General features: G+C 41.1%; 1 protein-coding gene across 1 annotated transcript in view; it reads left to right on the top strand.

Moving 5' to 3' along the window:
* The first annotated feature begins 337 nt into the window (after positions 1–337).
* RNF32 (ring finger protein 32) overlaps positions 338–15582 on the top strand; it is a 36623-nt gene continuing 21378 nt past the window's right edge. The window contains exons 1-6 of the mRNA XM_007457175.1: positions 338–352; positions 1144–1426; positions 11206–11348; positions 14238–14270; positions 14837–14957; positions 15102–15214. Of these exons, the coding sequence (XP_007457237.1) occupies positions 338–352; positions 1144–1426; positions 11206–11348; positions 14238–14270; positions 14837–14957; positions 15102–15214 (708 nt within the window). The remainder of the gene's footprint in view (positions 353–1143; positions 1427–11205; positions 11349–14237; positions 14271–14836; positions 14958–15101; positions 15215–15582) is intronic.

Raw genomic sequence — 15582 nt, 5'->3', positions numbered from 1 at the left:
TCATTATATTTAGCAACAGATTGTTCTCATTCATATTAATAGGTTCCCTCCAACTATCAGGAGAACTGCTTGAGGACAGATGAATCAAGTCACGACCGGCTTGAGTTCCTCTGGGATCAGAGCACAGAGCTTAGTGCTGTGCTGGTGCGCATTCATCATCAGTTAGACTCTCCATATTTCTCTTCCCCGTAAACTTCATCAGAGATTTTAGGTACACTCTAACGTTGGCTTTCTGTTGGCTTTTTTACAGTAGAAGAATCAAAGGACTGGGATATGAAGTGATGATATAATTTGTTATAGCCAAGAAACCACTTCTCCTGGGTCAGCATGTTAAAAAATGTTAAAAAATAAGGTACACAATCCTTTTTAAAACATACACATTGTTTTACTCATGAATATATATGTATATATTTTTTGTGTGTGTGTTACGCAGGCCTCTCACTGTTGTGGCCTCTCGCGTTGCGGAGCACAGGCTCTGGACACGCAGGCTCAGCGGCCATGGCTCACCGGCCCAGCCGCTCCGCGGCACGTGGGATCTTCCCAGACCAGGGCATGAACCCATGTCCCCTGCATTGGCAGGCGGACTCTCAACCACTGCGCCACCAGGGAAGCCCCACTCGTGAATATATTTTAATTCAGCTATTTGACAGTATAAAAATAGTTTGCAAACCTTGCTTCAGTGAGGAACTGTCAGCTGTAGTACTTGGTGTAAGCATCTCTTAGCTGCATGGAAATTGTATTTTGTGTAAGTTTTCACTAAAAAAGCATACACTTAAATGCAAGATTCTCTTTAGTATAACAGAAGCAAGCTTTGCCTGGAGTCTAATTATAGTGAAACAGAATGTGCTCAGGCACGCACAGCTTATATACATCAGAATGCATTTATTCATATTACGATTAAGGCCTTAGTAATTAAGTGAAAAGATGTTACTATGTCATTAACATAAATGGTGAGACTGGGCTTTGCTCCCCTGACTTGGGTAACGATGGGTGAAGCTTTCTTTACTACTGGATTTGGTCTGGTATGCCATCAAGGCTGAGTGTTAAAGCATAGGCTTTCTTGTAAATGGTACATTAGATAATGTTCTGCATGTAAAAACATTACTTTCTAGGGTCATTCATCTAAACAGGATTACTTTCTAGGGTCATTCATCTAAACAGGATAACTTAGCAGTCACTGCAGTGGCTTTACAAGATCACACGTTACATGATCTTCAACTTCGAAATCTTTCAATAGCAGATCATTCTAAGACAAAGGACAAATGTACAAATGTACATTCTTGGACAGAGAACAGACCCAAGTCTCTAAAAAGAAATACAAAAGCAATACTAGATACTGGACTTAAAAAAACCACACAAGGCCCTAATGCAGAAGATCCAGAAAATGAATACGTTCTTGATCCAAAACCACCACCACTAACTTTAGGTAAAGCTAATCTTCATGCATACTTTGACTTATTAGACCTAAAGAATCCGGTTGAGATTAATAGTACCATTTTCTCTGGTACAGAAATTATTTTAACTTATGCTCTCACAGAAAGATACGTCTGTACTGAAGTTTAAAAGTGATAATGGGGCCAATTTGAGTAAGAAAATGAAGATAATAATGATAAGTAGAGTAAGAATCAGTAAAGTAGATATCCATTAATCTACAGTGACATAAATAAATAACTGAAGAAATAAACAAGTAATGGGGAAGCCTCTTTCTTACAGCAGAATGACAACTATAAGTGTAGTAGACCAGAACTAGAAATCGAAAATCACCATGCAGTAAAGACCACAGTGATAACAGCCATCTGAGGATGCTGGAACTAGCAGGGGAGTCGCGTTGAGACACAGGTGGGGGCACAGCCTCATGGCATTACCCCAGGGACCAACTCACCGCAGGAGAAGCGCCAGCACCTTTACCAAGTGACAAAGTCCAACGCCAGGCTGTCAGAAAGACAGATCCCTCCTAGGGCGTTCTTGCCAAAGATGCATCTCCGAGTGTAACTCTGAGGAAAACTTAGATGACCCAGGTGGAAGGACATTCTACACAGTTCCTGGCCAGTGCTCTGCAAAAGCATCAAGAGAAGCAAATAAAGACTGAGGTGCTGTCCCAGATCCTGGGAGGCCAAGGGGACAGGCCAACTGAGCCCTGTGAGTGACCAGGGTCAGAACAAAACGACGTCAGTGAGACAAGAACGACATCCTGCGGGGAGTATAGATTAATCAAGAGCATTGGATCAACATAAATTGCTAGATTGGACCACTGCACTCAGGTCGTGTAAAATGTGAACATCTGGGGAGGCCGAGTGCAAGGCACATGAGGATTCTTCACACGGTTTTACAACCGTTTACAAGTCCGAGATTATTTTAAACTGCAAAGTTAGGAATAGAAAAGGTTTTGATTTTTATTTCTTATTTTTATTTTTTGCAAGGGAGGCTGGGAAGTAAGGTCCAGCTGTGTGCCCAGGAGGAGGGGAACAGGCTGGTGAACATCAGCTAGCTTCTGCCATAGATTCAAAGGATAAAAAGGGTTTATCCCTACGAAGAACAGAGGAAGAATGTTCTTGTCGGAGGAGAAGACAGAGGCAGGGCTCTGAGGCAAGAGACCCGGGGCGTTTGAGGAGCTGAAATAAGAACAGAGTGGCGGAGCCTGGTGAGCCAGGGTGGAGGACAGCGGGAGAGCAGGGAAGAAATGCGAGGGGTCTGAAGAGGAGAGGGGCTTGGGGTTTTAAAAATTTTGTTGTGGTAAAATATACATTACATCTGCCCACTCTCACCACTATTACTCAACATAGTTTTGGAAGTCTTAGCCACAGCAATCAGAGAAGAAAGATAAAACGAATCCAAATCGGAAAAGAAGAAGTAAAGCTGTCACTGTTTGCAGATGACGTGATGCTATACATAGAGGATCCTAAAGATGCCACCAGAGAACCACTAGAGCTCATCCATGAATCTGGTAAAGTTGCAGGATACAAAATTAATGCACAGAAATCCCTTGCATTCCTATACACTAAGGATGAAAATCTGAGAGTGAAATTATGGAAACTCTACCATTTACCATTGCAATAAAAATAATAAAATACCTAGGAATAAACCTACCTAAGGAGACAAAAGACCTGCGTGCAGAAAATTATAAGACATTGATGAAAGACATTAAAGATGATACAAATAGTTGGAGAGATATACCATATTCTTGGACTGGAAGAATCAACATTGTGAAAATGACTATACTACCCAAAGCAATCTACAGATTCAATGCAATCCCTATCAAATTACCAATGGCATTTTTCACAGACTAGAACAAAAAAATTTCACAATTTGTATGGAAACACAAAAGACCCCGAATAGCCAAAGCAATCTTGAGAAAGAAAAACGGAGCTGGAGGAATCAGGCTCCTGGACTTCAGACTATACTACAAAGCTACAGTCATCAAGACAGTATGGTACTGGCACAAAACAGAAATATATATCAATGGAACAGGATAGAAAGTCCAGAGATAAACCCACGCACATATGGTCACCTTATCTTTGATAAAAGAGGCAAGAATATACAGTGGAGAAAAGACAGCCTCTTCAATAAGTGGTACTGGGAAAACTGGACAGCTACATGTAAAAGAATGAAATTAGAACACTCCCTAACACCATACACAAAAATAAACTCAAAATGGATTAAAGACCTAAATGTAAGGCCAGACACTATCAAACTCTTAGAGGAAAACATAGGCAGAACATTCTGTGACATAAATCACAGCAAGATCCTTTTTGACCCACCTCCTAGAGAAATGGAAATAAAAACAAAAATAAATGGGACCTAATGAAACTTCAAAGCTTTTGCACAGAAAAGGAAACCATAAACAAGACGAAAAGACAACCCTCAGAATGGGAGAAAATATTTGCAAATGAAGCAACTGACAAAGGATTACTCTCCAAAATTTATAAGCAGCTCATGCAGCTCAATAACAAAAAAAAACAAACAACCCAATCCAAAAATGGGCAGAAGACCCAAATAGACATTTCTCTAAAGAAGATATACAGACTGCCAACAAACACGTGAAAGAATGCTCAACATCATTAATCATTAGAGAAATGCAAATCAAAACTACAATGAGATATCATCTCACACCAGTCAGCATGGCCATCACCAAAAAATCTAGAAACAATAAATGCTGGAGAGGGAGTGGAGAAAAGGGAACACTCTTGCACTGCTAGTGGGAATGTGAATTGGTCCAGCTACTATGGAGAACAGTATGGAGGTTCCTTAAAAAAGTACAAATAGAACTACCATATGGCCCAGCAATCCCACTACTGGGCATATACCCTGAGAAAACCATAATTCAAAAAGAGTCATGTACCAAAATGTTCATTGCAGCTCTATTTACAATAGCCAGGAGATGGAAACAACCTATCCATCATCAGATGAATGGATAAAGAAGATGTGGCACATATATACAATGGAATATTACTCAGCCATAAAAAGAAACGAAATTGAGCTATTTGTAGTGAGGTGGATGGACCTAGAGTCTGTCATACAGAGTGAAGTAAGTCAGAAAGAGAAAGACAAATACCATATGCTAACACATATATATGGAATTTAAGAGAAAAAAAATGTCATGAATAACCTAGGGGTTAGACAGCAATAAAGACACAGACCTACTAGAGAATGGACTTGAGGATATGGGGAGGGGGAAGGGTAAGCTGTGACAAAGCGAGAGAGTGGCATGGACATATATACACTACCAAGTGTAATACTGATAGCTGGTGGGAAGCAGCCGCATAGCACAGGGAGACCAGCTCGGTGCTTTGTGACCACCTAGAGGGGTGGGATAGGGAGGGTGGGAGGGAGGGAGGTGCAAGAGGGAGGAGATATGGGGATGTATGTATATGTATAACTGATTCACTTTGTTATAAAGCAGAAACTAACACACCACTGTAAAGCAATTATATTCCAATAAAGATGTTTTAAAAAAAAGAGAAAAAATATACATAACATCAAATTTACCATTTCAACCATTTTTGTTTGTTTGTTTGTTTGTTTGTTTTTGCAGTGCGTGGGCTTCTCACTGTTGTGGCCTCTCCCGTTGCGGAGCGCAGGCTCAGCGGCCATGGCCCACGGGCCGAGCCGCTCCCCAGCACATGGGATCTTCTCGGACCGGGGCACGAACCCGTGTGCCCTGCATCAGCAGGCAGACTCTCAACCACTGTGCCACCAGGGAAGCCCCATTTCAACCATTTTTAAGCACACAGTTCAGTAGCATTAAGCGCATCCCCGCTGTTGAACAACCATCGCTGCTGTCCGTCTCCAGGATGTTTTCATCTTCCCAAACTCTGTCCCCGCCCCCAGCCTTGGGCAACCGCGAATTCACTTTGTGTGTCTACGAATCTGACTACTTTAGGAGCCGCGTATAAGAGCAGTCATACGATACTTGTGCTTTTGTGCTTATTGCTTTTAGCATAACATCTCCAAGGTCTGTTCATGTTGTAGCAACTATCAGAATTTCATTCTTGTTTAGGACGGAATACCATTCCATTGCCTGCATATAGCACATTTGGTTTATCCATTCCATCGACAGACACTTGAGTTGTTTCTCCCTTTCAGTTACTGTGAATAATGCTGCTGTGAACATTGGTGTAGAAATATCTGCTTGAGTCCCTGCTTTCAGTTCTTTGGCGAATACACCAAGAGGAGTTGTTGCTGGATCATATGGTAATTCTATATTTAATTTTTTGATGAAGCACCATGAAGTTTTCAGTGATGCTGGGTATGGAAAGTAAGTTTGGCTGGGACCTTGCGTCCGAAGGCAGGTGATGGATGGCAGAGGAGCTGAAGGCCTGTGGGCAGAAGCTGAACCACGAAGAGGGAGCCTGAGGTTGCTGCAGTGCCCAGTGGATACTTTATCATTCTCCCCGGAACTGCTAACAGTGCTAGTTCTGTCCTAGACATGGCATCTCACAAGAGGCACAGGCTTGGAGAATGTGACAGTGATTTAGTGACTGTCTTCCATGTGCAGGTACAGTTCACAGAAATGATCAAGCAGCCTCGGAACAGTCACCTGAGCAGGGTAGATGTAAATTAGACATCAGGAAGAGAATCCCAATTTGGAGTAAATGAGTCATTCTTTCAGGAACTCTTATTTTAAAAATCTAATTATTATGCATATTAGTTACTAATGAGGTTGGCCCACATGCTCTTTTTTTTTTTTTAACGTCTTTATTGGAGTATAACTGCTTTACAATGGTGTCTTAGTTTCTGCTTTATAAAAAAGTGAATCAGCTATACATATATCCCCATATATCCTCCCTCTTGCATGGTCACAAAGCACTGAGCTGGTCTCCCTGTGCTATGCGGCTGCTTCCCACTAGCTATCTACTTTACATTTGGTAGTGTATATATGTCCATGCCACTCTCTCACTTCGTCCCAGCTTACCTTTCCCCCTCCCCATGTCCTCAAGTGCATTCTCTACGTCTGCATCTTTATTGCTGTCCTGCCCCTAGGTTCTTCAGAACCTTTTTTTTTTTTTTTTAGATTCCATATATATGTGTTAGCATACAGTATTTGTTTTTCTCTTTCTGACTTACTTCACTCTGTATGACAGACTCTAGGTCCATCCAATAACTCAATTTCATTTCTTTTTTATGGCTGAGTAATATTCCATTGTATATATGTGCCACATCTTCTTTATCCATTCATCTATCATGGACACTTAGGTTGCTTCCATGTCCTGGCTATTGTAAACAGAGCTGCAATGAAGATTGTGGTACATGACTCTTTTTGAATTATGGTTTTCTCAGGGTATATGCCCAGTAGTGGGATTGCTGGGTCGTATGGTAGTTCTATTTGTAGTTTTTTAAGGAACCTCCATACTGTTCTCCATAGTGGCTGTATCAATTTACATTCCCACCAACAGTGCAAGAGAGTTCCCTTTTCTCCACACCCTCTCCAGCATTTATTGTTTATAGATTTTTTGACGATAGCCATTCTGACTGGTGTGAGGTGATACCTCATTGTAGTTTTGATTTGCATTTCTCTAATGATTAGTGATGTTGAGCATTCTTTCATGTGTTTGTTGGTAATTTGTATATCTTCTTTGGAGAAATGTCTGTTTAGGTCCTCTGCCCAATTTTGGATTGCGCCGTTTGTTTTTTTGATATTGAGCTGCATGAGCTGCTTATAAATTTTGGATATTAATCCTTTGTCAGTTGCTTCACTTGCAAATATTTTCTCCCATTCTGAGGGTTGTCTTTTCATCTTGTTTATGGTTTCCTTTGCTGTGCAAAAGCTTTTAAATTTCGTTAGGTCCCATTTGTTCATTTGTTCATTTTTTTGCTTTTATTTCCCTTACTCTAGAAGGTGGGTCAAAAAGGATCTTGCTGTGATTTATGTCACAGAGTGCTCTGCCTATGTTTTCCTCTAAGAGTTTGATAGTGCCTGCCCTTACATATAGCTCTTTAATCCATTTTGAGTTTATTTTTGTGTATGGTGTTAGGGAGTGTTCTAATTTCATTCTTTTTTTTTTTTGCGGTGCGCGGGCCTCTCATTGTGGTGGCCTCTCCCGTTACGGAGCACAGGCTTGGAACACGCAGGCTCAGCAGCCATGGCTCACAGGCCCACCCGCTCCACGGCATGTGGGATCTTCCCGGACGGGGGCACGAACCCATGTCTCCTGCACCGGCAGGCGGACTCTCAACCACTGCGCCATCATTCTTTTACATGTAGTTGTCCAGTCTTCCCAGCACCACTTATTGAAGAGGCTGTCTTTTTTCCATTGTATATTCTTGCCTCCTTTATCAAAGATAAGGTGATCATATGTGTGTGGGTTTATCTCTGGGCTTTCTATCCTGTCCCATTGATCTATATTTCTGTTTTTTGTGCCACTACCATACTGTCTTGATGACTGTAGCTTTGTAGTATAGTCTGAAGTCCAGGAGCTTGATCCTTCCAGCTCCGTTTTTCTTTCTTAAGATTGCTTTGGCTATCCAGGGTCTTTTGTGTTTCCATACAAATCATGAAATGTTTTGTTCTAGTTCTGTGAAAAATGCCATTGGTAATTTGATGGGGATTGCATTGAATCTGTAGATTGCTTTGGGTAGTAGAGTCATTTTCACAATGTTGATTCTTCCAATCCAAAAACATGGTATATCTCTCCATCTGCTTGTATCATCTTTAATTTCTTTTATCAGTGTCTAATAGTTTTCTGCATACAGGTCTTTTGTCTCCTTAGGTAGGTTTATTCCTAGGTATTTTATTGTTTTTTTGCAATGGTAAATGGGAGTGTTTCCTTAATTTCTCTTTCAGATTTTTCATCATTAGTGTAGAGGAATGCCAGAGATTTCTGTGCATTAACTTTGTATCCTGTTACTTTACCAAATTCATTGATTATCTCTAGTAGTTTTCTCGTAGCATCTTTAGGATTCTCTATGTATAGCGTCATGTCATCTGCAAACTGTAACAGCTTTACTTCTTGTTTTCCGATATAGATTCCTTTTAGTTCTTTTTTCTTTTCCGACTCCTGTGGCTAAAACTTACAAAATTATGTCAAATAATAGTGGTGAGAGTGGACAGCCTTGTCTTGTTCCTGATCTTAGAGGAAATGGTTTCAGTTTTTCACCATTTAGAATGATGTATCATGTATCATTTAAAGCTTGTGTTTCCTTATTTATTTTCATTTTGCATCATCTGTCCTTTGGTGAAAGTGGGGTGTTAAAGTCCCCTACTGTGATTTTGTTACTGCTGATTTCCCCTTTTATAGCTGTTACCATTTGCCTTATGTATTGAGGTGCTTCTATGTTGGGTACATAAATATTTACAATTGTTATATCTTCTTCTTGGATTCCCTTGATCATTATGTAGTGTCCTTCTTTGTCTCTTGTAATACTCTTTATTTTAAAGGCTATTTTGTCTGATATGAGAATTGCTACCCCAGCATTCTTTTGATTTCCATTTGCATGGAATATCTTTTTCCATCCCCTCACTTTCAGTCTGTATGTGTCCCTAGGTCTAAAGTAGGTCTCTTGTAGACAGCATATATATCGGTCTTGTTTTTGTATCCATTCAGCCAGTCTATGTCTTTTGGTTGGAGCATTTAATCCATTTACATTTAAGGTAGTTATTGATATGTATGTTCCTATTACCATTTTCTTAATTGTTTTGGGTTTGTTATTGTAGGTCTTTTCCTTCTCTGTGTTTCTTGTCTAGAGAAGTTCCTTTAGCATTTGTTGTAAAGCTGGTTTGGTGGTGGTGAATTCCCTTAGGTTTTGCTTGTCTGTAAAGGTTTTGATTTCTCTGTTGAATCTGAATGAGATCCTTGCTGGGTAGAGTAATCTTGGTTGTAGGTTTTTCCCTTTCATCACTTTAAATATGTCCTGCCATTCCCTTCTGGCTTGCAGAGTTCCTGCTGCAAGATCAGCTGTTAACCTTATGGGGATTCCCTTGCATGTTATTTGTTTTTTTTCCCTTGCTGCTTTTAATAATTTTTCTTTGTATTTAATTTTTGATAGTTTTATTAATATGTGTCTTGGCATGTTTCTGCTTGGATTTATCCTGTACAGGACTCTCTGTGCTTCCTGGACTTGATTAACTATTTTCTTTCCCATATTAGGGAAGTTTTCAACTATAATCTCTTCAAATATTTTCTCAATCCCTTTCTTTTTCTCTTCTTCTGGGACCCCCATAATTCAAATGTTGGTGTGTTTAATGTTGTCCCAGAGGTCTCTAAGATTGTCCTCAATTCTTTTCATTCTTTTTTCTTTATTCTGCTCTGCAGTAGTTATTTCCACTATTTTATCTTCCCCGTCACTTGTCCATTCTCCTGCCTCAGTTATTCTGCTACTGATTCCTTCTAGAGAATTTTAAATTTCATTTATTGTGTTCATCATTGTTTGTTTGCTCTTTAGTTCTTCTAGGTCCTTGTTAAATGTTCCTTGCATTCTGTCTATTTCCAAGATTTTGGATCATCTTTACTATCATTACTCTGAATTCTTTTTCAGGTAGACTGCCTATTTCCTCTTCATTTGTTTGGTCTGGTGGGTTTTTACCTTGCTCCTTCAACTGCTGTGTGTTTCTTTGTCTTCTCATTTTGTTTAACTTACTGTGTTTGGGGTCTCCTTTTCACAGGCTGCAGTTTCGTAGTTCCTATTGTTTTTGGTGTCTGCCTCCAGTGGCTAAGGTTGGTTCAGTGGCTTGTGGAGGCTTCCTGATGGAGGGGACTGGTGCCTGTGTTCTGGTGGATGAGGCTGGATCTTGTCTTTCTGGTGGGCAGGACTGTGTCTGGTGGTGTGTTTTGGGGTGTCTTTGAACTTCTTTGGATTTTAGGCAGCCTCTCTGCCAATGGGTGGGGTTGTGTTCCTGTCTTGCTAGTTGTTTGACATAGGGTGTCCAGCACTGTAGCTTGCTGGTCATTGAGTGGAGCTAGGTCTTAGCTTTGAGATGGAGATCTCTGGGAGATTTTCACCATTTGATATTACGTGAAGCTGGGAGGTCTCTGGTGGACCAATGTCCTGAACTCAGCTCTCCCACCTCAGAGGCTCAGGCCTGACTCCTGGCCAGAGCACCAAGACCCTGTCAGCCACATGGCTCAGAAGAAAAGGGAGAAAAAAAAAGAAAGAAAGTTATCAAAATAAAAAATAATTCTTAAAAATAAAAAAATTACAAAGTAATTTAAAAAAGAAAAAAAAAAGGAAGAGAGCAGCCAAACCAAAAAACAAATCCACCAATGATAACAAGCACTATAAACTATACTAAAAGGCTTCCCTGGTGGCGCAGTGGTTGAGAGTCTGCCTGCCGATGCAGGGGACATAGGTTCGTGCCCCAGTCCGGGAAGATCCCACATGCTGCAGAGTAGCTGGGCCCGTGAGCCATGGCCGCTGAGCCTGCGCGTCCAGAGCCGGTGCCCCGCAACGGGAGAGGCCACAACAGTGAGAGGCCCGCATACCGCAAAAAAAAAAAGTGATATCAGTTCGGCCTACCTTATAGAATCATTATGAAAATGAAATAGATATGGGGAATTCTTTGTAAGTAAAAGCCTAAAGCATAAATGTAAAATAGTATTCTCCTTGACTTCTGTGCACCCGTAAAAAAGCAGCATTCTAAATATGGTGGAATAAAGTATGTAATGGAAATGTTTTGCTTTAATATTTGCAAAATAATGTCATTAAAATTATGCATGAGTTACCATATTCTAAAAGAGATTTAACTCATATTTCATATTGTTTTAACTTCAGCACAGAAGTTGGGCCTCTTTGAACCTCCCCCATTGCCACTGTCATCAGATGAATGGGAAAAAGTGAAGCAAAGATCCGTCCTGCAAGGGGAGTCCATGCAGCCGTGCCCAATATGCAAAGAAGAATTCGAACTTCGCCCGCAGGTGTTTATCGTGAGCTTAGATAAGCAAGCCCGTGGGACATTCTCTAGTGACTGGACTCTGAACTGGGGCTAAGGGAGTCCATGCTTCATTTTCCAGTCTCTTCCTCCTATGTGACCCTCAAAGACTTACATTTTGTTTCCATTAATTAAAGTATGTGTGTGAGAAAGAGCTAAACACCCTCATTAAACAGACTTATTTACTGAATACTGTTAGTTCTCAAGTACAGAGTTTGTACAAAAGGAATGTTCCCATTCCGCTGGCTGTGAGCAGCTGGGGGTGAATGGAGACTCTGCCAGGAGGGCACCGAGGGCAGAAGGGTGGGGAACTTTTAAGTTGTTTTGTGACTTGAAACCATAAAAGAAAAACCAAGCCTGAATATCTCCAAAGAACCTGTGGAAGGATATTTAAGTAAAATCTTTTAACAATCTTTATTCATGAAAGTTTACCATAGTAAGATTGATGATAATATGCATAATATACAATCAATCTATGTCATAGGGGTTTTTTCTATACGTACTTTGTCTGCCTAATTAAATTTTAATCTCCTGAAAGTTAGGGACTCTGCTATTCTTAGATTTTTTTTTTTTTTTTTTGACCTAATGGCCACCGTGTAGTGATTGCTCACATGCATAGCATTATGCTTCCTACACAGAGGCACTTGGAACTTTGCTTTAAAAAATACAGCAAATACAGTTAAAAGGAGGCTTAAAATTCACAGCCTAGGAACCCCAGCTTTACTTACTATACTGGCACGTAAACCCTCAAACTTAATTTGCTTTAATAAGTTTCACTGTTAATGAGTTAGTTTATAGTCATACAATTTTGCTCTTTACTAATTTGAACTCACACGTTATTTTAAACATACTTATTATGTTCTAGTTCTCTATCAGAACCTAATCTTACATATATGAAAGTTGGATATTTCAGAAAGATATTAGCCCTTAAAGCACAGAAATACCTCTAGGATGATTTAGCATTTTAGTAGCAAAAGAGCTAATAAAGCCACAAGGAATCTTTCTGGCCCCAGCAACCTCTTTCTTAATTATGCTATAAATATCTAGCCTGACTGTGGTATGAAGAATGAAAGTTTGAAGTTGAATATCTTAAGGGGGAATCAGGATGCAACATGCCCACCATTTCTTCCATGTTGTTTTTTATAAATTTCTCACTATAGTATTTTTGGTTATAGATATAGACACGTGTTTATTTTGCATTTCTATTTATTGTTCTCATGTTTAGCTTTTTCCTTAGTTATAAACAATAGTTGGCATTTTCCCAACATTTAATGATTTGAGAAGGCTTCGGTTAATCTCATGTGTCTCTGAGGTAGGCATTATACCCCTTTAACAGATGAGGACTTAAACAATTCACGTGATCCACAGTAGGCCAGCTCAGGAAGTGTGCTTGGAACAGCTAGAATCTAATCTGAACTTCTGGGACATTTTTAGTGTATTCACCAAGGCTGAATCATTTATTTTTGTTATCTCAGAGAGTGTTTGCCAGTAACAAATATTTATGGACATTTAAAAGTATATATATATATTTATATATATAAAATATATATATATATATTTGTTTGTTGTGGTACACAGGCCTCTCACTGTTGTGGCCTCTCCCGTTGCAGAGCACAGGCTCTGGATGCGCAGGCTCAGCAGCCATGGCTCACGGGCCCAGCCGCTCCGCGGCATGCGGGATCCTCCGGGACCGGGGCACGAACCCATGTCCCCTGCATCGGCAGGCGGACTCCCAACTACTGCGCCACCAGGGAAGCCCTAAAAGTATATTTTAAATATACAGAGTAAAATATTATTCAATATAGATCATCAAATGTCTGTTGATAGATGAAACACTCTGAAAGATGATTCTATTGAGAATGAGCAATTCAATGCACGAAAGGCTGCTGTTATATTCAAGGCTGATAATTAAAAAGGACCCTCATTACTGAGTTTTTCCAATTTAGGGTTATTGGTGGCACGCGGTAAGTTTCAAGGAAAGGTTTTAGAACTTTCTAAGTTCTATTTGGTCTGATATTTCTTCCATTCTTCCCATTAAAGAAGAAAAGTGTAGACCAAACCAAGGCATGGGGGGTGGGGGGTGGTCACTTTGAAACTGGAAAGTTTCACCAGGATCACGTGGCCCGGGGAAGGTGGAAGCCTGCACTGCTGGTGAAATGCCTCTGCCGCCTGTCTCCGTCCCACACATTCGGAGAGAGGCCGCGGGTGCCTGAGTCGCTTCGTGCTGACTGTCCTGGTCTCACCCCTCCCTGGCCTTTCCTTCCAGAAGAGCCAGCCACCTTTTTCTTCGTTCAGTCCAAGCTCCTTTGTCACAGCCCAGAATGTCATCACTTGGTGGAGAATTTGGGTCACAGGAAGGTGGAATTTTCTGGAGACCACACTTTCCCTGCATTTAAAAAAGAAAAAGTGATTCATATGTCTCTAGGGTGTATTGCTAATTAAATGTAAGAGTGCAGTTGAGTTGAACAAAGCCCTAAGGAAAGATATTTGTTTTCCCTTCTCTGCTCCCCACCCCCCAGCCTGGGTCCTCACCAGCATGCACTCTCTCTTTGGATCTGCCCAGAAATACTTCTTTTATAATTGTTTCCATTTTAAATATACACTCATTCTACAGCAAACTTCATGTGTTCGTTTGATGTTTCAGATTGTTGTTAAGTTAGTGTTTCTTGTTGAGATTATATACCTGTGCTATGCTAAACTTGAACGCTAAATATTGTAAATATCAAAGTTGTTAATCTGCTTTGTAAATTTGTCAAAGAAACAACAGAGCCTACTTTTTAAATAGTTAGAATTTTTCTTTTAATTAATGCATTTATGCTGCTTCTCTTTTAAACTAATTTAAACTTCAAACATCTCTTAGTCTTCTCGTGAACAGGTGCTGCTTTCATGTTCCCATGTGTTCCACAGGGTGAGTAACCCGCGTCCATCCCATCCTGAAGTGCTCACAGCATCCTTGTAGCTCGGAGGGGTGGAGCCTCGTCTCTCTCACTAAAAGGCTCCTCAGAGGAACCATTTATTTTATCCATAATCACCATTTATGCTTAGAAATATGACTTTAGGCTAGAGTACAATTCATCCTGTTTTGAAAATGGTGAATTTTCTGTGGCAAAAGAGAGAGCCACAAATGTTTGTATGAGAGAGTGCGGCTGATAAGGTACGTCAGAGTGGGTGACAGCTCTCGTCCTCTGAGCTCACTGCGCAGTCGCCCGCATGCAGGGACCATCCGCCTTCACGTGAGGTGTTCCCAGAAGTTTTTGATGTATCTGCATATGTATATTCTTGTAAAACACCATATGTTTGGAGCAAGTTTCAGGAGGAAGGTGCTACCATCTGATGAAATTTCTTCCCTTCATAATCTGAATTGGACTCTGTCTCATAATTACGAGAGAAAAGAACACTACGATTACATTAGAAGTAAAAGTGTTGTTTATAAGTAATTACTCGTAAAATTTTAAGCGAAATGTTTTTCTTCAGGCATGCCTTCAGGCTTTTGAAAAGTTCAGAAATAAGAAAACCTGTCCTCTCTGTAGAAAGAACCAGTATCAAACCAGAGTGATTCACGACGGGGCCCGACTCTTCAGAATAAAGTGTACGACCAGTTGAGGGGTCCCCGAGCCTCAGGAACGTGCTTGCCCATCTGAGAGGGTCCTCGGAGGCCTTTGGAAGCTGCTGGGGGGCCTTCCCTGTGGCCTGGCCGCGTCCCGGGGCTGGCACGGCGGGGCTCATGGGGTTCTGTGCTCCAGGATCCAGGCCTTCTGGAGGGGACACGTGGTCAGGAGGTGGTACCGGGAGCTGAGGAGGACAGTGCCACCCACGGACGCCAAGTTGAGAAGAAAGTTCTTTGAAGCAAAGGTGGGTGTGACCCTCGACGCTCCGGGCCGGGTCCCTGCCAGTGACTCATGGGTCATGGAGGCCAGCGAGGCCGTGAAACCCTGCGGCTTACTTCAGTTTGGGGCTTTTTACAAATGGTTGAGATGCGGGCACCTTAAACTGGCTTTCTAACCCAGTCGGTCCATACTTTCCGATTTCCTCTTCTAGTCAAATCATAAATTCATAAAATTGGAATAAGGTTAAATTCAAAGCAACTTCTGTTTGGCCATTTTATGACAGTTGTTTAAATAAACATCCCCGGGCTTCCCTGGTGGCGCGGTGGTTGAGAGTCCGCCTGCTGATGCAGGGGACACGGGTTCGTGCCCCGGTATGGGAAGATCCCACATGCC

Source organism: Lipotes vexillifer, unplaced genomic scaffold, assembly GCF_000442215.2.
Source record: "Lipotes vexillifer unplaced genomic scaffold, Lipotes_vexillifer_v1.1 scaffold944, whole genome shotgun sequence".
NCBI lineage: Eukaryota > Metazoa > Chordata > Mammalia > Artiodactyla > Lipotidae > Lipotes > Lipotes vexillifer.
Note: the sequence above shows the minus strand (reverse complement) of the source record. Positions and strands in the feature narration are given on the sequence as shown.